Raw genomic sequence first — 22,714 nt, 5'->3', positions numbered from 1 at the left:
GAGGTTGGAATCGGCTGCATCCCCCTCAGGCACAGCTGTTCTCTTCCCTCCGCCGGGCTAGCCAGCCCCCCATCCCCAGGCTTCACCCGCTCAGATGGCTCCACACGCGGCGTGCTGAGCACACCACGGCCTTCCCCAGCACCCCGCAGAACCTGTCCCTCGGCGTCAGGCCCGCTAGGCCAGGCTCCCGGCGAGAACAAGCTGAGCCCCAGGGGCTGGGGGCGGAGGCCCAGTGAGCGGGGCGCTTTGTACTAGACTGGACAGAGAACAGGGCCTGGGGAGCGACCCAGTGCTGAGCTGCCTAGTGGGAGGTGATGGGCCCATCCCAGCACCAGGAGGGGCCATTACAGCCAGAACGGAGCATGGGCTGGGAGTGGCTCCCCCAGTCTGGCTTCAGGGAGAAGTGCTAAGGCAGCCCAGAAGCAGCGGACCTGTCGTCCTGTGCACCCAGAACTCCCCAGCAGACAGAGCGCAGCAGCCTCCGTCTCCTGCAGAGAGCCCCAAGGCTCCCCCGTCAAGGCAGCACACGGGGGGCACCACTGCCCAACCTCACGGCACAGCCACAGCCGCCCACCAGCACATGGGGCACCAGCGCCCGACCTCACGGCACAGCCACAGCCGCTCACCAGCACACGGGGGCACCAGCACCCGAACTCATGGCACAGCCGCCCACCTGCACACAGGGGCATCACTGCCCAACCTCATGGCACATAGTCACCCCTCAGCTACAGCGTAAAAGAGGGACAGCCCTGCCCTGGGACCCTCCCCAGCCAGGTGCTGGCCCCCCTTCCTCATTGTGCTCCCGGTTCCCTTCTGTGAGCCCAGCTCTGGCGCCCAGGTAAAAGTCTCTCTCTCCCCTCCTTTGGCACCTGCTGCCCCGCCCACCCCTCCAGCAGTGAAGAATTCGCAGCCAGACTAATTCGTCCTTTCCGTTTTATTGCAGTGTAAACACAATAACCCAACCCTGCCATTAAATATAAACCTGGAGCCAAGTCTGGCTCCTCTGTCACTTTCTCCTTGGAGACGCACAATGCAGCCCATCTGTCCCGTTCTTTCTGGCAGCCCCAGCAGCATTAACTGGGGTCAGACCCAGGCATTACCCACCCCACCCAGCATGCTCAGTGCAGAGAGCACAGCTCCACGAAGAAGCCAGGAGTCAATGCCTGCTCGGAGAAGGGCCCGTTCCAGCAGACATGTCCCTGCACAGGGCTCTGCCTGCGGCCAATGGGGACAGGATCCCGTCCCCTCATGCAGCCCTGCGAGCAGCGGCCTGGAGAGCCCCGTGGGTGACAGCACCAGCAGGGACGGCTGAGTCAAGCCTGCTTGGCCAGCAGCAGTGACAGCTCAAACCTCCCATGGGAAGCTCTCATCCGAGGGCTGCAGTCTCCTCCCGTCCTATTAAAATACTGCAGAGGCCAAAGCGACCTGGGTCATATTTCCCATGGGGAGCAGCACACAGCCAGTGAATAGAGGGATCCCCGGTCCTCCCTGCACTCACACGTCCTGGGGCCCGAGCCCTGTAAGCTTCCTCCCTCCCCCCAAAGCCTGGAGTGCTTAGGCCAGCGGGTTATGGCCAGAGCTGCGCTGCACTGACCTTAAATGCCTTATTGCTCCATATGCACCAGAGAAACCCTCCCCCGCTCTACAGCAGCAGGTTTAACCAGGTTCCAGCTGCCCAGAGCCCACACTGCGCTTTCAGGAACTCACGGCAGCAGCCAGCACCTTCAGCTCCCTGGGACACAGAGCCTTGGATCGGGCCCATTAGGGCCTGCAGCTCTAATCCCTCCTGCCCTGCGGCACCCCAGGGACTCCGTGGGTGAGGGTCTGAGTGACAGGGCAGGAGCACCCCACACTGTAACAAACGGGCTTCTCAGAGCCTCCAATCCCAGGTGGCCAGCACCTGGGGTGCAAAGCCAGGCAATTACTCTTTAAAGCCACATGCTCCAGGGCTGGAGCCCCCACCCTGCCAGCCATGGGAGGGGGAATAGAGCCTCAGCCCACTGGAGCCAGTGAAGTCTATGGGGCAGAGGGCAAGAGACAGGGAGTGCTGCACCTTGCTGTGGGATGGAGTCACATGGCCAGCCCTGACCCCACAAGTCACTCTACCCACATCAATGCCCCAGACTCACCAACACGCAAAGCCTGGCAAAGCTACACACTGCAGGCAGGGCCAGGCATCCCGTGCACACAGGAGCAGAGGGTCCATGCTGCTCCAAGAGGTGGCATCCCCAACATGGCTGACGCGCTGTGTGGAAGAGACAGGGAGAGGCCCCCAGCCCCACTGCAGTTTCCAGCCTCCTCCACGAGTCACTCTCAGCCTTCCAGGGCCATTTCATGGGAGCAGAGGTTTCGGAGCTAACCCTGGACCTGCCCTGGGACCCTGCCCAGCCCAAAGTCAGGACAAGTACAAGTGCCAGCCCCCATAAACCCCACTCCCAGGGGCTGCTCAGTATCACTGTCCCATGGAAAGAGCGGGAAAGGAGACACTGAGACCAGACAGGGTACAGAGCAGAGCTGGGATCAGAACCCAGACGGCCTGGCTCCCCCCGCATCCTCTAACCAGCTCCCAGATGAGTCTCCCCAGCCCAGGATATCACAGGTCCCCTATCTGCGCCCCAGCCCAGCCAGTGCCAGCTGGCTAGAGCTAGATGGGCTGAGCCCATCCCCCACACTCCCCTGCCCCCATCCAGCCCATTGTCTGCAGGGAGCTTCCCCTTGGGCCAGCAGAGTGCCTGCTGCACCACGAGGGGGAGAACAACCAGAGCCAGCAGAGCAGGTGGGGCAGGCCATGGGGAGGCTGGCTGAGCCAGCCCCTCCTGCAGCTCAGGTGCTGTTGCCCTGCTCCTGTTCGAAAAGCACCATGGCCAGCTGAGAGCGGGAGCCCAGCCCCTCCAGGTTGCTCTGCATGCAGCGGTGGTAGATCTCCTCGCTGAGGCGGGGATTGCAGAGGTGCTGCCGGTAGCGCTGCAGCAAGGCAGGCTCCATGGCCCGGAAGACGTGCAGGCTGGAGTACTTGATGAACATGTCGTAGATCTCCAGGGTCTCCAAGATGTCTTCGTTCTCCTGCGCATCACCTGCCATGCGGGTGCGTGCTGCCATGTAGTCAGCATTGTAGAAGCAGGCCTCTTGGAAGACGTCTCGGTCAAAGCGCCCAGCATCCCGCATCAGATCCAGGGCGGCAGGCGGCGCCTGGTTGTGGTAGGCGATGGCCGGGTTGTAGCCCTGGAAGTGGATGGGGAAGAAGACCTGCCAGCTGTTGATGGTGTTCATGCGGCAGCGGTTCAGGAAGTCGGTGGTGACCTCGGTGTCCACGCTGGCCACAAAGAAAAGCGTGTCCACGGGGTGCTTCTTGGAAATGATGTCCATGACCTTGATCTGGGAGGGCGCGTCTGTCTTGACGCTGATCCAGGGGATCTTCACCTCCGTGTACTTGCGCTCGTACTCGGCAATCCTGGCCTTGACCGGGGCGAAGATGTCGTTCTGTGCCACCTGCTGGGCCTCAAAGGGGTCGTAGATGAAGAGGAAGGTGAGCACGGCATTCTCACTGCTCTCGAAGGCGGCCACCGCATACACCTCCAGGAAGTGGCTAGCGTGGTCCCGGTCATGCGCCGTCAGCGGCAGGATGATGTTGATGCGGCTGGCCTCAGTCACGTAGGGCATGGGGATGATCTCCACCTCGCTGAGGGGCCGTACCAGGTGCACGCGCTTGATGACCGAGCGGCTGTGCCCCTTCTGCGTCACCACCTCCACCTGCAGGTCCAGCGTGTACTCCATGCCCCGTGTGGGGTCGAAGCGCCGATACCCGTTCACCAGCTGCTGCTTGCGGATGTGCAGCACTGGCTGGTACTTGCGGTTCAGCTCCTCCATGGCCATGGCCACAACGTCGGCCACATCAGCTGTGTCCACACCGCGCAGCTCACACTTGGGGGAGCCATCCACGCATGAGTACAACTGCTCCTCCGTGAAGTAGTCCCAGCGCAGCACCTCGAAGCGTGTCTTGGGCTGGAATGGGGGTGTGATGCCAACGGGCCACGTGGCGCCATGGTCTCCGTCCGCAGACAGGCTGCTGGTGTTCTGGATCTCCAGCTGCACGAAGAGGGAGGGGAGTAGAAGCAGGAACAAGACACCTTCCAGTCCCCCACACCAACGCTCCATGGCTTGGCCTAGCTCCTCCCAGGCACACAGTCACCCCCGGTTTCCTACCAAATCTCAGAGTTTCTAGGGGAGCTCTGTGTGGCTCGAAAGCATCTCTCGCACCAGACGAAGTTGGTCCAATAAAAGATGTGACCTCCCCCACCTTGTCACTCCAGGGGACAGGGATGCACTGTTAGCTATGCATTCCCCCATCAGATGGCAGCACCAACCCATACTATAAGGAGCTGAGACTATTCAAAGGCTGCTCTCCCCAAGACTATACAAACCCTACAGTGACTCCAGCTAGTTGGCCAATCTCCCCAGCTCATCTGCTGTCCTGCACCACTCCCACCTCCACCCCTCGGCTGTCCCAGACATGGCTCCCACCTCCACCCCTCAGCCTGGGTCTTCAGGCTGACCCCTTCAGGGCAGGGACTGGCTCTGACCATTCCCACCTGGCATGACGGGGCCCAATCCTGAGCAGGCCTGTGGGCACTACCATCATATAACATTTACAAATTCACAGACAGGCCAGAAGGGTCCGGCCCCCTCTCCCAGTCGGAGATGCTGCTTAGCAAAGGCCACAATCCCTCCCCAGCAACTCCTGCACCCAGCCTCTCCCTCCGGGCTGAGCTAGAGTAGGACTTTTAGAACTCAGTCTGGTCCCTGGGTGACCTGTGCCAGTGGTTAATTTCCCATCCCGTTAAACATTTGTGCCTCATTTCTACTCTGAATTGGTCTCACTTCAGCTCCAGCCACTGGGTCTCGCTCTGCCTTGTCTGCTGGGTTAGAGAACTCGGTCAGGAGAAATCTATCTGTGTCAGTATTTGTACAGTGCATATGGCCAAGCCACTTCATGCCCTTCTTTTGCATGAACTGAATAGATTGAGCCGCCTTAGTCTCTCTTAGTGGTCAGGCAGCTTTTCAGATCTCAAACCCTTTCTGTAGCTCTTTTCCAAGCCCCTGTTTTTCCAGTACTCTGTTTGAAGTGTTGACACCAGAACTGGACACAGGATGCAGTACTGCTCTGTCTAACACCATACACAGAAGGAATACCACCTCCCTGCTTCCATTTGGCATTCCCCTGCTTATACAGCTGAGGATCACGTTCGCCCATTTAGCTACAGCACTACACTGGGCACTCACGTTCAATTGGTTACCTACCGTGACCTCTAAATCCTGTTCAACGTATCGGCTTTCCAGGATATGCGTGACCTACATTCTTTTCTCCTAGGTGTATGACCTCACATTTGGCTGTGTTAAAACACGTTGTTAATGTTAGTCAACCTTATCAAGTGATCCAGGCCAGTCTGTGTCACAGACCTGTCCCCATCGTTATTAACAACTCAACCAATTTGTGTCATCTGCAGATTTTACCAGCAGTGATTTTATTTGAATTCCACATCACTGAAAAAAGACTGAATACCACTGGGCCAAGAACAGAGCCCTGCAGGACCCCAACAGACAGACCCCACAGTGGATGACAATTTCTCATTTATGACTACTTCTGGAGATCTGTTCACCAGTTTTTAATCCATTTCAGACAGGCTGCATTGATTTTGTGGAGTGCTGAATTTTTTTTTGTTTAAATCAGAAACACCATGTGGGGCTAAAACATGCCTTACAGAGTCTCGGTGTATCATGGTAACAGTTACCTTTTATCATCGAAACCAGTGATTCATCCATACACAATCGCAGGTTGGGTTTTAAACGCTGGCGCCATGTTGGCTTTTCTCCAGTCCCAGGTACTTACTCTGGGCTCCAGGATTTGTTACATGTCAAACACTAACAACAGGGATACTCAAAGGGGCCTCCGTAGGGCTGTGGGGATTCATAGGCACCTGGAAGGTCAGGGGCCAGGGCATTATCTCCCGAGGCCACAGCCAAGAGCTCTGGCTTCGGTACAGACGGACGCCCAGTCGGGATTCCTGTTACCAGAGCAACTTGCAGCTCTATCCCAGCCCGCCCGGCAGAGTTACAGACAATAAAAAGGAGGGGTTTTAAAGTATATCAAGAGCCAAAAGGAACCCTACCTACGGTGTTGGTCCATTACTAGATGCAAATGATAGAACTGTCAATGATAATGCGAAAAAGCTGAAGTATTCAATAAATATTTCTGTTCTGGAGGTGGAAAAAAGCCAGATGATGTCATCATGTCACATGATGATCAAACACTTTCCATTCCATGAGTAACTCTAGAGATGGTAAACAGCAGCTATTAAATTCAGACATTTTTAAATCAGCAGGTCTGGATAACCTGCCTTCAAGAGTTTTAAAAGAGCTGTCACAGAAAGTCTCCAGACCATTAATGTTGATTTTTAATGAGTCATGGAACCCTGGGGAATTGTGTGTCAATATTCAAAAAGGGTAAACAGGATGGCCTGGGGAATTATAGGCCTATCAGTCTGACATCAGCCCTGGGCAAAATAATGGGACAGCTGATACAGGACTCTATTAATAAAGAATTAAAGGAAGGTAATATAATTAATGGCATTCAACATGCGTTTATGGAAAATAGATCTTGTTAGAATAACATGACTTTTTTTTATGAGATTACAAGCTTGGTTGATAAAGCTAAGTAAATATATTACATCTACAGTAACTCCTCACTTAAAGTCATCCCGGTTAACATTGTTTCGTTGATGAGCGATTAGGGAACATGCTCGTTTAAAGTTGCGCAATGTTCCCTAATAACGTTGTTTGGCCTCCGCCTGCTTTGTTCACTGCTTGCAGGAAGAGCAGCCCGTTGGCGCGAGCTTGTTGGGGGCTTGGAACCAGAGTGGACTGGCAGCCCCCCATCGGCTCCCCACTCCCCTAAGTTCCCTGTGTGGCAGCCACCCAGCAGGCTACCAATTGCCAGCAGTTCAGCTGTCCCTCCCCCCACTGCCCTGTGCTGCTCCTGCCCTCTGCCTTGGAGCTGCTCCCGGGAGCCTCCTGCTTGCTGTGCAGGGCGGGGGAAGAGGGAAGCTAATGTCAGGGTGTCCCCCTCCCCACTACTTCTGCCCCCCGCTTGCCCCTTCTCTATATAGAGCAGGGTGGGGACAAGACAGCGCTCAGGACGGAGAGCTTTGCTGGCCGCAGCTTCTGTCTCAACTTCCTGATGTACTTAAAAAGGCAATGTACTTAGCGAGTGATGTCAGCGTACATAAAGGGACAATGCGCATCTCTTGCACTCTCCCACACACAGGGTGTGTCTCTCTGTCTGCCACGCTGTCTCCCCTCCCTCCATTCGTGCTGCCTTGTAGAGTGTGAGGCTACATTAACAATAATGTGTTAACCCTTGAGGGCTCAGCCGAGTGATAGTTCATCATTTAGCAGTAAGGCATTCCCTGGGATATATCCCAGCCTCTAACTTCACCACCTCAACCAAGCTTCACAATCATCATTGCTATGTACAGTATTAAATTGTTTGTTTAAAACTTACTCTGTGTGTGTGTGCGCACGCGCATGTGTGTGTATATTAGTTTTTTGTCTGGTGAAAAAGATTTCCCTGGAATCTAACATTCCCATTTACATTAATTCTTATGGGGAAACTGGATTCGCTTAACATCATTTTGCTTAAAGTCACATTTTTCAGGAACATAACTACAACGTTAAGCAAGGAGTTACTGTACACAATTCTGTAAAGGGTTTGATTTGGCACCACGTGACAACTCAATTAATAAACTAGAAAGATACAAAAAAAAATCAACATGGCCACAGATTAAATGGATTAAAGACTGGCTACTAGGTCTCAAAATGTAATTGTAAATGGGAAATCATCATCGAGCTGGCATGTTTCTAATGGGGTCCTGCAGGGAACAGTTTATGGTCCTATGCTATTTAGCATGTTTATCAATGGCTTTGAAAAAACAAAATCACTGATAAATCACATGCAGATGACAGAGACTGGGGGAAAAATAAATAAAGAAGACAGACAAGTCATCAATACAGAATGACCTAGATTTCCTGGTAAGCTGGGAGCAAGCAAACAATGTGTTTTTAGTATGGGCAAATGCAAAGACATACATCTAAGAACAAAGAATGTAGCCATACTTACAGAATGGGCGACTGTATCTGGGGAAGCAGCGGGTCATGGTGGATAACCAGCTGAACATGAGTTCCCAGGGAGATGCTGTGGCCAAAAGGGCTAAGGCCATCCTTAGAATATCAAGTAGGAGAAGGGATATTACACTACCTCTGTATTCAGCAATGGTGCAATGGCTGGGGGAATCCTGTGTCCAATTCCAGTGTCCACAATTCAAGGGTGTTGATAAATTGGAGAGGGTTCAGAGAACAGCCACAAGAATGATTAAGACAGGTTTCAGAGTAGCAGCCGTGTTAGTCTGTATTCGCAAAAAGAAAAGGAGGACTTGTGGCACCTTAGAGACTAACAAATTTATTTGAGCATAAGCTTTCGTGAGCTACAGCTCACTTCATCGGATGCATTTGGTGGAAAAAACAGAGGGGAGATTTATATACACACACAGAGAACATGAAACAATGGGTTTTATCATACACACTGTAAGGAGAGTGCTCACTTAGGATGAGCCATCACCAGCAGCGGGGGGGGGGGGGGGGAAAGAGGGAGGAAAACCTTTCATGGCGACAAGCAAGGTAGGCTATTTCCAGCAGTTAACAAGAACATCTGAGGAACAGTGGGGGTGGGGGGGAGAAATAACATGGGGAAATAGTTTACTTTGTGTAATGACTCATCCATTCCCAGTCTCTATTCAAGCCTAAGTTAATTGTATCCAGTTTGCACATTAATTCCAATTCAGCAGTCTCTCGCTGGAGTCTGTTTTTGAAGTTTTTTTGTTGAAGGATAGCTACCCTCAGGTCTGTAATCGAGTGACCGGAGAGATTGAAGTGTTCTCCAATTGGTTTTTGAATGTTATAATTCTTGACGTCTGATTTGTGTCCATTTATTCTTTTATGTAGAGACTGTCCAGTTTGACCAATATACATGGCAGAGGGGCATTGCTGGCACATGATGGCATATATCACATTGGTAGATGCGCAGGTGAACGAGCCTCTGATAGTGTGGCTGATGTGATTGGGCCCTATGATGGTGTCCCCTGAATAGATATGTGGACAGAGTTGGCAACCGGCTTTGTTGCAAGGATAGGTTCCTGGGATAGTGGTTCTGTTGTGTGGTTGCTGGTGAGTATTTGCTTCAGGCTGTGGGGCTGTCTGTAAGCAAGGACTGGCCTGTCTCCCAAGATCTGTGAGAGTGATGGGTCGTCCTTCAGGATAGACTGTAGATCCTTGATGATGCGTTGGAGAGGTTTTAGTTGGGGGCTGAAGGTGACGGCTAGTGGCGTTCTGTTATTTTCTTTGTTGGGCCTGTCCTGTAGTAGGTGACTTCTGGGTACTCTTCTGGCTCTGTCAATCTGTTTCTTCACTTCAGCAGGTGGGTATTGTAGGTGTAAGAATGCTTGATAGAGATCTTGTAGGTGTTTGTCTCTGTCTGAGGGGTTGGAGCAAATTCGGTTGTATCGTAGAGCTTGGCTGTAGACAATGGATCGTGTGGTATGATCTGGATGAAAGCTAGAGGCATGTAGGTAGGAATAGCAGTCAGTAGGTTTCCGATATAGGGTGGTGTTTATGTGACCATCACGTATTAGCACCATAGTGTCAAGGAAGTGGATCTCTTGTGTGGACTGGTCCAGGCTGAGATTGATGGTGGGATGGAAATTGTTGAAATCATGGTAGAATTCCTCAAGGGCTTCTTTTCCATGGGTCCAGATGATGAAGATATCAATGTAGCGCAAGTAGAGTAGGGGCATTAGGGGACGAGAGCTGAGGAAGCGTTGTTCTAAGTCAGCCATAAAAATGTTGGCATACTGTGGGGCCATGCGGGTACCCATCGCAGTTCTGCTGATTTGAAGGTATACATTGTCCCCAAACGTGAAATAGTTACGGGTGAGGACAAAGTCACAAAGTTCAGCCACCAGGTTAGTCATGACATTATCAGGGATACTGTTCCTGACTGCTTGTAGTCCATCTTTGTGTGGAATGTTGGTGTAGAGGCTTCTACATCCATAGTGGCTAGGATGGTGTTTTTAGGAAGATCACCACTGACTTCGTGAGGAAACTACAATCCATTGGTGATACAATTCTATCCTGAAGGAGGACCCATCACTCTCACAGATCTTGGGAGACAGGCCAGTCCTTGCTTACAGACAGCCCCCCAACCTGAAGCAAATACTCACCAGCAACCACACACCACACAACAGAACCACTAACCCAGGACCCTATCCTTGCAACAAAGCCCGTTGCCAACTCTGTCCACATATCTATTCAGGGGACACCATCATAGGGCCCAATCACATCAGCCATACTATCAGAGGCTCGTTCACCTGCGCATCTACCAATGTGATATATGCCATCATGTGCCAGCAATGCCCCTCTGCCATGTACATTGGTCAAACTGTACAGTCTCTACGTAAAAGAATAAATGGACACAAATCAGACATCAAGAATTATAACATTCAAAAACCAGTTGGAGAACACTTCAATCTCTCCGGTCACTCGATTACAGACCTGAGGGTAGCTATCCTTCAACAAAAAAACTTCAAAAACAGACTCCAGCGAGAGACTGCTGAATTGGAATTAATGTGCAAACTGGATACAATTAACTTAGGCTTGAATAGAGACTGGGAATGGATGAGTCATTACACAAAGTAAACTATTTCCCCATGTTATTTCTCCCCCCCACCCCACCCCACCCCACCCCCCACTGTTCCTCAGATGTTCTTGTTAACTGCTGGAAATAGCCTACCTTGCTTGTCGCCATGAAAGGTTTTCCTCCCTTCCCCACCCTGCTGCTGGTGATGGCTCATTCTAAGTGATCACTCTCCTTACAGTTTTCAGAGTAGCAGCCGTGTTAGTCTGTATTCGCAAAAAGAAAAGGAGTACTTGTGGCACCTTAGAGACTAACAAATTTATTAGAGCATAAGCTTTCGTGAGCTACAGCTCACTTCATCGGATGCATCCGATGAAGTGAGCTGTAGCTCACGAAAGCTTATGCTCTAATAAATTTGTTAGTCTCTAAGGTGCCACAAGTACTCCTTTTCTTTCTCCTTACAGTGTGTATGATAAACCCATTGTTTCATGTTCTCCGTGTGTGTATATAAATCTCCCCTCTGTATTTTCCACCAAATGCATCCGATGAAGTGAGCTGTAGCTCACGAAAGCTTATGCTCAAATAAATTTGTTAGTCTCTAAGGTGCCACAAGTACTCCTTTTCTTTTTAAGGATGATTAACAGATTGGAAGACCTGCCTTATAGTGACAGCTCAAGGAGCTCAATCTATTTAGCTTAACAAAGAGAAGGTTAAAGGGTGTCTTGATCATGTCTACAAGTACCTACATGGGGAACAGAAATTTGACAGTAGAAGGTTCTTCAATCTAGCAGAGAAAGCTCTAACATGATCCAAAGGCTGGAAGTTGAAGCTAGACAAATTCAGACTAGAAATAGGGTGCATGTTTTTAAGGGACAGCAATTAGCCATTGGAACAGTTTACCAAGGGTCATGGAAAATTCCCTACCACTGGAATTTTTTAAAATCAAGACTAGACATTTTCTAGAAGATCTGCTCTAGTTCAGCCAGGGACTGTTTTGAGGAAGTTCTCGGTCTGTGTTATGCAGGTCAGAGCATAACCTCCAACACAGGGGTCCTTTCTGCCTTTAAAAGAAATAAACTGATGAAATCCTGCAGGAGAAAGGCAGCGAGCAGTAGGTGCACTTGAGCTGGGCAATAGTGCAAGGCTGGGCTCAGAGATCAGGCCAGCCCAGATCTACCAGAGTAACTGCCCGCAGACAGCAAGCTCCGCCACCCTGGCAGGCCCATTCTCCTGGCAGAACCGTCTCTGCCGGAGTCAATCACCAGCACAGAAGATGAAGGAAGATGCCTGACCCCTGTGCCAGGGCACAGGCTGGGGGGATTCTGTGTTCTGGCTGTCTCATTAAGGCAGGTAAAGCAGACTGAGATTGAAATGGGAAGCCTCCCTGGGGGGGCAAGGTGACCCAAGCCATAGCCAGGCTGCTCCCTGCTCATCTGACTCAGAGCTCTGGACCCGTCCCCTCTACACTCCCCCTCCCCCAGGGCCAGGCCTCACCTGGAGCTGCTGGATCTCCTGGTAGGTCCTCTCAAGCTCCACCTGGGCAAAGTGCTTGTGCAACCTGTACATCTGGACGGGGTCGAGCACGGGATGGGCAGTGAACGCGCTCTGAAAACGGGGGTCGCTCTCCCGCTCCGGGTCAGTATTCTTCCCTAGCTCAAAGTACTGGTACCGCAGGCCCTGAACCGGAGAGAGAGGGGGTAATGCTTGCCCCAAATCACACCCTAATCCCTGCTCTGAGTACTGGTACCGCAGGCCTTGAGCTAGGGTAATGCCTGCCCTACATCACATCCCAATCCCTAATTGCTTGGGGAGAGGGGAGACTGTGCTCCTCCATATAGTTCATTAAGTGGAGTTAAGGTTAATGGGGGGTGGAAGTTGCGGGTCAGTGAGGAAATAGCAGGAGGTTCAATTTCACCTTAAGCTTCTCCCCACAGAGGATCAGTGGGGGGTAGATAGGGTGGAGGGATGGGGGCTAGTTGGGAGATTGCTCTCATCTCTTGTTCCTTTATGCAGATGATGGGATGGAGGGGTCCAATGTGGGGAGTGTGGGTTGATGGGGGCAGGAGGTCAATATGGAAGTGAGATGGGGCGTGTGGCATTATGCCCTATATTCTTCATATTATTATTATGATTATATGATTATGGCATAACAAGGATGTATTTTATGCAAGACAGGGCATGTGAGATGTCACTGAAAAGGTTCTGATTCACTGACTCTGATTATCCTACTTGTATGCAAGCATCATGTTGGTATCTGAAGTTAGGAATATTGTCTATGTATCCATTACAAATGTGTTTACACCTGGGGAATGCCCACTGGGTAGAATGCAATCAGTCCAGATGGCAGACTGGGAAGGGCCATTAGGAAGAACAATAGGTCTTAGAAGTGCTAATCTCCCACTGGGGAGCCTTTCTGAGGACACTACAAACAGCCTCCAAGTTATCCTCTGTTTTTTCCACCAAATGCATCCGATGAAGTGAGCTGTAGCTCACGAAAGCTTATGCTCTAATAAATTTGTTAGTCTCTAAGGTGCCACAAGTACTGCTTTTCTTTTTTCCTCCAAGTTATGGCTCCTATGGCTCTATAGAGACATGCGACCAAGTCACCTGGAACTGAACTTCATCTTGGAATACCAGTGTTCTCCCACTGACAGGCGTGGAAACTAAACCTGGGAGACACAGGGTTCCTACTATATGCAAAAGCTATTTAAGGCAGGGGAGTGACACCATCAATGGTCCTTCGTTGACTCCCCACCCAAGAAGATTGCTGGAAACACCTGAGAAACAAGGACTGAACTGTGGGGGGGAAGGGCTGAACCCAAGCTAGAGGGATTTCTAGTCTGTGAAAGGAATACCTTGAGTTTTAAGCTGCACGCAAGTGCAGTTTACCCTCAAGAATCTCCGCAAACAGTCTAAAAACATTAAGATCAAGTCTACACTTGCCATTTAAAGCACAAAAAGTCCCTTTTTTGCGCTAAAACTGCAGGAGTGTCTACACTTGTTAATGACTTTTTGCGGTGAAATTCAAAAGTTTCATCACAAAAAGAAAACCACCTTCACGAGAGGCATACAGCTCTATCCACTGTTCTTTTTGTGCTGTTGTGAAAGTGAAAACACGTTCAACCTGTGTAAACACCTTTTGTCCTCCGGAGGATATGCCACAGTTCCAAAAGTGACCACTTTGGCCAGCATCTCCACTGCTCTGACGCCAGGTAAAGGGACGTCCGCCCCTCCCCACGTAAGCCCCAGGAAGTTTGAAACTCCCTTTCCCTTTGCTTGTAGATGTGGCGGGGAAAGCAGCCAGACAGTGGTTGGGGGGTTTAAAAAAATGCCAGGAAAGAAACAAGGAAGTAATGGTGCTGCTGGGACATGAAGCAGGGCAGCACAGGGCACTGAGCAGAGACCCAGAATGCCTTCTGCTCACCCCCCCTTCCCACAAGGCCTATCGAGAGAGCTGCACTGTGGGATAGCTGCCCTACAGTGCTGCTCTCATCGGTGATGGAAGTGCTGCTAGTGTAAACACTCTGATGCCTGAGGAATTAAGTGAGTACACAAACCAGCGCTTTTCTTTCACCGTTCCCTATCACTGATGAAACTTACAGCGCAAAAACTCTGCAAGTGTAGACATACCCTGTCAAGGTTCCTTCCCCACTCTGAACTCTAGGATACAGATGTGGGGACCTGCATGAAAACCTCCTAAGCTTACTTTTACCAGCTTAGGATAAAACTTCCCCAAGGTACAAACTATTTTACCCTTTGTCCTTGGACTTCCACTGCCACTACCAAACGTTTGATTGGGTTTACTGGGAAAGCGTTGTTTGGAAACCTCTTTCCCACCAAAATCCTCACCAAAACCTTGCACTCCCATGCCTGGGGAAGGCTTGATAAAAATCCTCATCAATTTGCATAGATGACCACAGACCCAAACCCTTGGATCTTCAGTACAATGAAAAAAGCATTCAGTTTCTTCCCCGGCAAAAGCATGACACAGACAGACAGACCCTTTGTTTCTCCCTCCCTCCAGCTTTGAAAGTATCTTGTCTCCTCATTGGTCATTGTGGTCAGGTGCCAGCAAGGTTATCCTAGCTTCTCAACCCTTTACAAGTGAAAGGGTTTTTCCTCTGGGCAGGAGGGATTTTAAAGACGTTTACCCTTCCCTTTATATTTATGACACACCCTTAGAGTGAGAATTTGCTACTCATATCCAATTTCTTTAGTATATTAAGCTTAGATTGCATTTTTGTTTTATTTGCTAAGTAATCTGCTTTGATCCATTTGCTATCCCTTATAATCACTTAAAATCTAGCTTTTGTAGTTAATAAACTTGTTTTTGTTTGGTCTAAAACCAGTGTGTGGAAATTATACATGGGGCATAAAGCTGTGTATATTCCTCTCCACATTGAGGAAGGGGGCGAATTTCATGAGCTCACACTGCACAAATCTCTGTGCAGTGCAAGACTTTATATTTTTGGGTTTACCCTCTAGAGGGGGGTGTTCACTTGAGTACTGCGCAGTCCCTTAGCCGATCCTTCCCATGCAGAACTGATTTCAGCATCTGAGTGTTTCAGCAGCTGGGTGTGTCCCTACCTGTGCGTGTGCTGGCAACGTGCAGTCTGAAGCCTGGCGGGGGGGGGGGGGGCAACTTGGCAGGCTGCACAGCAGTATAGTGTAAAGGGAGCCCAGGCTGGTAGGTCAGGTGGGCACAGTGGTACCCCAGTTCCAGGCGACACCCTGGGATAAACCCATCACAGGGTGGAGAGGTCAGTGTGGGGGAAAGAGAGGCAGGGGAACCATGAGGGGATGAGGGTTGATGGGGTGGAGGGGGCCAATGTGGGGGGTGGAGGTTGATTGGGGCAGGGGGACAGAGGGTGGGGTCAGTGTGGGAATTGATGGGGACAGAGGGCCAATGGAGGGGTGGGGGTTGATTGGGGCAAGAGGGCAGGTTCATGGGGACCAGTGTGGGGGGTGGAGGTTGACTGGGGGAGGGGGTCAGTATGGGGCAGGGGGCCAGTGTGGCGGGGCGCTCTGACCTCATGCTCCTCCACACAGTTGATGGTCGTGTAGTCGATGATGCAGCGCCCCAGCCACTCGTCGGGTCGGGCGCTCAGGATGTCGTTACGGCAGTTCTCCAGGTGCGGCTGCAGGCGCAGCAGCAGGCTGTGGGATAGCAGGTAGCCGAAGCCACCGTAGCAGTAGCGCCCCTCGGTGTCGCCCCCAATGAACTCCTCAGGCCGGCCCAGGTAGAGGAGGGTGTCGATGCTGAGGTGGGCCACCAGGCGGCTGACGCGATGAGCCTCGGTGTAGGTGTCGTCCTGCACCAGGTAGAACCAGTCGAAGTCGCCTACGTAGTGGTCCAGCATGTACTTGACGGTCTGGTACATATTCCAGATGGGCCGCTCATCGCCATGCGTCACCACCGTCATGCCATGAGGCACCTTGCGGCCCCGCGTGCCCGTGAAGTACACCAGCCGCTCCAACCGATGCCCCAGCGTGCGGTTCACAGCCACAGCCAGCGTGTTCAGTGTGCTCTTGGAGGTGAGCACACCCACAAAGAGCCGCTGCCGGATGCCCAGCTCCGTACTGATGTACCGCGTCCTGGAAGGGCAGAGAGCGCACGTGAGGGAGCCTTTTCCCCACCCCAGGGAACTTGCCACCAGCCAGCCAGGCTCAGACCTGCCCCTGAGCCCCATAGGGCTAATCCCACGAGTCACAGCATCCAGGCACAGCTCTGGATTTCTGTGTCTCTCCCCAAACCACAGATGAGCTGCGTCTGAGCCATTGAGTAGGGCTGGATTCAGGCCAGGCAGTGCTGTGGGGAAGCTTGCAGAGATGCAGGGGTGGGGGGCAGAGGGGTAGGTGATGATCAGCTATCCCCATCTCTGCCCAGCAGGGCTCCTTCCAGGGCAGAGGGCAGGACAGATTCAGGGCAAGGGCTGGGGAGCGAGAGGCAGGGGCTGGGTGGGGTGGGATACACAGCAAGTCACCAGCAGGAGCCACAAGCCCTCTCCCTCATTGCATCCCCTCACATCACCAGCAAGCTACCCTGTCTCACAGCCCCATCCCGGTGCAGAACCCCTCCCGCAGTCCCCAACGTGGCTGTGACCTCGGCTGCCCTTCGCCAGCTTCTCCCATTGCAGAGCACGCTGCCCTGGCTAGCCCTGCTCCTGCCCTTCGCTACCTTCTCCCGTTGCAGAGATCGCCGCCCTGGCTAGCCCTGCTCCTGTCTGACACATTTGCTGCACAGCTCTCAAAGCAGTTCACGAAGGACGTCAGCGTCACCAATCCCATCATAGGGATGGGCAATGACTGGCCCCAGAACACCCAGCAGGCCAGTAGCAGAGCCAGGAAGAGAACCCAGAGCTCCTGTGTCCCAGTCCAGTGCTCTGCCTATTAGGCCACGCCTGCAGGGGCCCCTCCTGCGTCTGAGACCCCCAGGACTCCCACACTGGTGCAGGGTCAGCCAATGATCCCCCACATCAGTCCGGCACAGAGAGACAGCCTCAGCACAGATACCCAATACGTGCCCTCACCGGGTCTCCGCTTCAGTGCCAAGTATGGAGATCCCCTCCCCACAGAGAACGTCATGGCACCAATAGGAAATCTGATGAGGTTCAACAAGGACAAGTGCAGAGTCCTGCACTTAGGACGGAAGAATCCCATGCACCGCTACAGACTAGGGACCGAATGGCTCAGCAGCAGTTCTGCAGAAAAGGACCTAGGGGTTACAGTGGATGAGAAGCTGGATATGAGTCAACAGTGTGCCCTTGTTCCAAAGAAGGCCAATGGCATTTTGGGATGTATAAGTAGGGGCATTGCCAGCAGATCGAGGGACGTGATCGTTCCCCTCTATTCGACATTGGTGAGGCCTCATCTGGAGTACTGTGTCCAGTTTTGGGCCCCACACTACAAGAAGGATGTGGAAAAATTGGAAAACGTCCAGCGGAGGGCAACAAAAATGATGAGGGGACTGGAACACATGACTTATGAGGAGAGGCTGAGGGAACTGGGATTGTTTAGTCTGCGGAAGAGAAGAATGAGGGGGGATTTGATAGCTGCTTTCAACTACCTGAAAGGGGGTTCCAAAGAGGATGGATCTAGACTGTTCTCAGTGGTAGCAGATGACAGAACAAGGAATAATGGTCTCAAGTTGCAGTGGGGGTGGTTTAGGTTGGATATTAGGAAAAACTTTTCACTAGGAGGGTGGTGAAACACTGGAATGTGTTACCTAGGGAGGTGGTGGAATCTCCTTCCTTAGAAGTTTTTAAGGACAGGCTTGACAAAGCCCTGGCTGGGATGATTTAGTTGGGGATTGGTCCTGCTTTGAGCAGGGAGTTGGACTAGAACCTCCTGAGGTCCCTTCCAATCCTGATATTCTATGATTCTATGATTGCAGGGGTAAATAGCTGGGGCAGAGGTAAGTGAAGGGGACATCCTAGGTTATGGGGAACCCCAGCAGAACCCCATGAACTAAGGACTTTCACAAGCCTCCAAGCATCAGGCATGTTTTCTCGACCTGCCTCCTCTAATGCACACATAGCAACAGGCACATTTATATTATAAAAATAGACCCAAATCCAGACTCCCCGCAGCACGTTCCCCTTCCTTTGGGGAGCGGAGAAGAGAACGAACACGTGGCAGACGTTGAGTCACTTGGCTGAATGCTCCACTGGAAGAGGCCCAGATGCTGCAGGGACAAGTACAGTACAAAACCTATTCAGACCAGAATAGCTGACAGCCAGCCTTCGGATGGGCCTCTCTGGTCCTCCGGAACCCCCTCCTCTGTGCAGGGGACATCCCAGGCATCTGCAGCTCCAGCAGCCATATGGTGCTCTAAAGAGGCTAATTCCTAATCCCCCACACAGAAGCAGGATAAGGAGTGTGAGCATGTGTCCTCTCAGCTCTGCACTGGGTGGCCCCGGGGCATGTCATGGGTTGAGGGAAAGGGAGTTTGCTGACCACACTTCTCCTTCCCTCCCACACGCAGGGCAACAGAGACACCATGGGCCGAGGCAGAACCAACCCAACCACTACTCACCCAGGCTTCCCGCTGCCGCCACGAGCCTGGCCTGTGACACACACTGCATCCCACAACTGTGCCTGGGGGAAGGGCCTAAGCCAGGTCCCCATCTGTGTTGGGGAGCCGCTATGCAGAGCCTACTGGACTGCAGGAGGGGTGGGATATGCTCCCTCACCGACAGGGCACAACAGCACCCCGAACAAATCCTTCTTGGGAGGGGAGCTGGATGCAACTTGAGTGGAGCAAAGCAGCTGCATGTCCTGGGATGGAGACCCCCACCCCACAGGCCTTGGTGGGTGCAGAAGTTTCCTGTAGGCAACTTGGGGCAGTCCAGGAGAATCTCTGGATAGGGCATGTACATGCAGCATAGCTGCCCCCTGGTCACCACACCAGGGCTCCCACATTCAATGGCGCACATGCCAGGGCAGACACAAGGCCTAGGGCAAGCTCCAGGACAGCCCACCACCAGCCCTGGGGCATTGCTAAGGGACAGGCCTACGTGCCCGATTCCAGCAGGCCCTGCACACCAGCCAGCCCCACTCAGGCAGGGGCAAGGTTGGGACACAGCTCCATGGCCCCACCCACTCAGCTGGGGGGCTGTCCCTTATGGATGGCTGCAGAGAGCGCCCCAATTAGTGCACCTGGGCTGCGCAGACCCAGAGCCAGGTGGGCCCTGCCCCAGAGAGCTCAGTCTAATCAGACAGCTGGGTATGCAATGGGGCAGAGTGGCAGTAGCATGAGGCTCCCCAGGGCACAGCTCAAGTGTCCCAAACCTATTAACCCAGCTCTCCTGGCTGCCACATGGCTCACACCAACTGGCAAGCCCATGACAGGGCAACTGCACCACTGGCGGGAGGATGCCACACAGGTCAGGGCGAGGAGAGGTTCTGCAAGATGCAGCAGGTAAGGCTGGTGCAGCAGAGGTGTGATGAACATGAGGCAGGGAAGAGCCCCAAAGGAGGTGAGGCCGAGAGGCCTGAACTTGCTGCAGCAGAGAAGGGGCAGCTAGGGATGGGACCCGGTCTGCTTGGTGGGAAGATGTTGGCAGACCCCCGATGAGATGCAGGGAGGGGAAGGGCTCTACCCACAGCCCAGCAGCAATGGCACCTCCTCACCACTAAGCCCACAATTCAGGCAGGAATCCCAGCTCCAGGACAGCTTTTTGCCCATGGAAAGGATCTCAGCGCTCCAGGAGCGGCCACACACAGCAAGTTCCCAGAGTCCCCATTCTGCTGCCCCTGCCCCATGCATTTCCCGCCCCCTACCACCCAGGTACCTGCTTTGCTGTAGCTCCCCCTTGCTAGGAGACCCATTCCTTACACAGGAGTGAACTATCACAAGTCACAGTCCTATAGCTCAAAAGAGACGAGCACCGGCACCCCACTGCCCATGCAGCACCAGGACTGAGGGAGAGATCAGAGACCCACTCCTGCGGAGTGAGTCACGGACAGCCCCTTCCTGCCCATGGGACAGGGGGGAAGAGCTGGACTCTGCTCTCCCCAAGCACCCACCCAATCAGGGGGGGAGGAATAGCTCAGTGGGTTGAGCATTGGCCTGCTAAACCCAGGGTTGTGAGTTCAATCCTTGAGGGGGCCATTTAGGGATCTGGAGCAAAAACTGGGGATTGGTCCTGCTTTGAGCAGGGGGTTGGACTAGATGACCTCCTGAGGTCCCTTCCAACCCTGTTATTCTATGATTCTAGGGCCTCTGCTGTTCTCCAAGCAGGAGGATTTCAGCTCCTAAGCCCAGCCCACCTGACCCAGAGAGGGCCCAGGGCCCAAACGTGGGAAGGCAGCACCAGCATGAAAGGCACCTGAAGCCTGTGAAGAGGGTGTGAGGGAGCTGGTCTCAGTGCTGGCTGCTGAGGGACCCAGCCCCACTCACAGCAGTGCCAGCCAGAGCTGCATGATTCTCACATCACTCTTGGATTTTAATCAATGCAGTGCAGTCAAGAAGCAGGAAACAACCCCGTGCTGCTGCCTCCCACACACTGGCTTCATTCAGCCCCTCCACTTCCAGCCCCTTCGCCTCCTCCAGGGGACAACAGGGCTCATTCACTGGCCCGCTCCCTGGGCGCTCTGTGCTGCACCCTGCCGGGACTCCAGCACTGCCAAGTGCTGAGCCCAGGGACCAGCTCATGCCCCTGTGCCAAGGCTGGATCACTTTCTGGAGGAGGAGGGCAAGGGAAGCTGCACTCAGATCAAGGTGGACCCTGTGAACAGCAGGAGAGGGAGGGAAACCAGAAACTCGGAGCCCAGAGAAGAACATCCAAAGAGCAGCTAGGCCCAAGAAGTAACAAAAGAGAGATAGCTTTCCTGGGGCAGCAGGGTACCCAGCCAGGAGAGATCAAGGAACAGATGGGAGCAGACAGAAAGGTGCATGACTGAGAATCAGGCAGAGGCAATTCTATACGCACCCTTTGCAGGTGACAGGAACTGACAGAACCAGAGGCTCCTCTCCAGAGAGGCCTCCCTTGGAGCAGGGCCGTGCTAGGCTCCCTCACACCAAACCTTTCCCCTGCTGCACCAGCAGAGCTGGCTCATTTCCCAGAGTGCCAAGCACCTGGGGGCAGCACAATGGGAAGGAGAGGGTGAAGGCACAGCGTCCGGGGGTTGCTCTGCAGCGGGGGGGGGGGGGGGGAGACCAGAAGACTTGCTCCCAGGGAACAGGAGCAGCAGCGAAAGTTTAGGCTGCATGTGTGTCAAGCAGATCCCACAACGAAGGGAAAGGGGCAGAGTGCTGAGCTAGCTTCACCAAATGCATTGACAGCTGCTACTAGAAAAGCCCGAGGCCATGTCTACACTACATAATTAAGTTAACCTAATTCACATCAGTGTACTGCTGCCGCAGCAATTCCATCGCTCCTGCATGTCTACAACGGTCTGCATCTTCTCTGAACAACAGTATCCCCAGCAGCTACAGTGCCCCATAGTGCCCTCCTGCGGTTAGCACTCACTCAGAGGGGAGAGTGCCTCCTACAGCCACTCACCCTGCTCTCTGTAGCACCTGGATGTCCACAAAGGCCTCCCATCCAAATACTGACCAGGCCCAACCCTGCTTAGCCTGGGATATTGCAGCCCAAGGTGGAATGACCTCAAACCATCACAGGGCAAGTTGACATTAGCTAAGAGAAAAAGCTTCCTAATAGACAGAACAAGTCAACCATGGGATGGGCGCCAGGAGCGGGGCCTGCAGGCCAGGAAACATTTTGTGATAAGGCAAGGCACTGGGGCAAGAACAGTCTGAGAATGCAGAGCAGCACTGGAATGGGGCACCGCCAGCTCAGCCAGCAGCGGCTGTGCACAGCCAGGTTGCTCCCAAAGGAAACTATTATTGCAGAAAGACTTCCCGCGCAGCCAGAGCAAGCGGAGACCTGCGCTCTCCTGGAAGGGCCAATAAAGGGATGAACCAGTCAGTCACACTGAGCAGATGGAGGCAGCACAGTCTGGGCAGCCAGCAGCACTCACCCTGCTGAGCCACAGCTGAAGCCCAACCCCTTCAGGGCCTCTTCTGCAACAAGTCAGAGACCCACACTTACCCCACGGTGCCCCCACTGACTGCTCCAAGCCAGCCTGCAAGCTGCACCAACATGAACGACCACAGTGGCCACTGCCCTAGGGACAAGCTTCATGCCACAGCCCAGGCACTTCTCCCCCAGACCCACAGCATCACCCTGCGCTTCACGTCCAGAGGCAGCTGTACCATGGTTCTGTAACAGACCTTGCCCAATGCAGCAGTTCTGAGGCTTCCCCCTGCCCCAGGCCTCCCATTTAAGGTCACTTCCCACCACCCCAATCCCTGTACTATGAGGGGCCGCGGGACACAGGATGAAGGCTTGCAGTGGGGAAGATCTAGGTTTGATATTAGGAAAAACGTTTTCATTAGGAGGGTCGTGAAGCACTGGAATGGGTTCCCTAGGGAGGTGGTGGAACCTCCTTCCTTAGAGGGTTTTAAGG

At 53.1% G+C, this 22,714-nt stretch overlaps 1 protein-coding gene across 1 annotated transcript; it reads right to left on the bottom strand.

Annotated features, from left to right (window-relative positions):
• Positions 1–919: 919 nt before the first annotated feature.
• Positions 920–19,986, bottom strand: CHPF (chondroitin polymerizing factor). The gene is made up of 3 exons (XM_038422543.2): positions 15,772–19,986; positions 12,236–12,418; positions 920–4,086 (listed from the first exon to the last, which is right to left on the bottom strand). The coding sequence occupies exons 1-3, from the start codon at positions 16,429–16,431 to the stop codon at positions 2,824–2,826; spliced, it is 2,106 nt and encodes a 701-aa protein (XP_038278471.1). The 5' UTR covers positions 16,432–19,986; the 3' UTR covers positions 920–2,823.
• Positions 19,987–22,714: the final 2,728 nt, after the last annotated feature.

Source organism: Dermochelys coriacea, chromosome 11 (genome assembly GCF_009764565.3).
Source record: "Dermochelys coriacea isolate rDerCor1 chromosome 11, rDerCor1.pri.v4, whole genome shotgun sequence".
NCBI classification, from domain to species: domain Eukaryota; kingdom Metazoa; phylum Chordata; order Testudines; family Dermochelyidae; genus Dermochelys; species Dermochelys coriacea.
This window is presented reverse-complemented; position numbering and strand designations above follow the sequence as displayed.

What these genes read in the sequence shown, in the direction of transcription:
- CHPF (XM_038422543.2), bottom strand. Translation starts at nt 16,431, where the DNA reads ATGGGGCTCAGGGGCAGGTCTGAGCCTGGCTGGCTGGTGGCAAGTTCC. An exon ending in ACTGTGTGGAGGAGCATGAG is followed by an intron (nt 12,419 to 15,771) that starts GTCAGAGCGCCC and finishes TCTCCGGTTCAG; the next exon opens with GGCCTGCGGTACCAGTACTT. An exon ending in AGGAGATCCAGCAGCTCCAG is followed by an intron (nt 4,087 to 12,235) that starts GTGAGGCCTGGC and finishes CTCTTCGTGCAG; the next exon opens with CTGGAGATCCAGAACACCAG.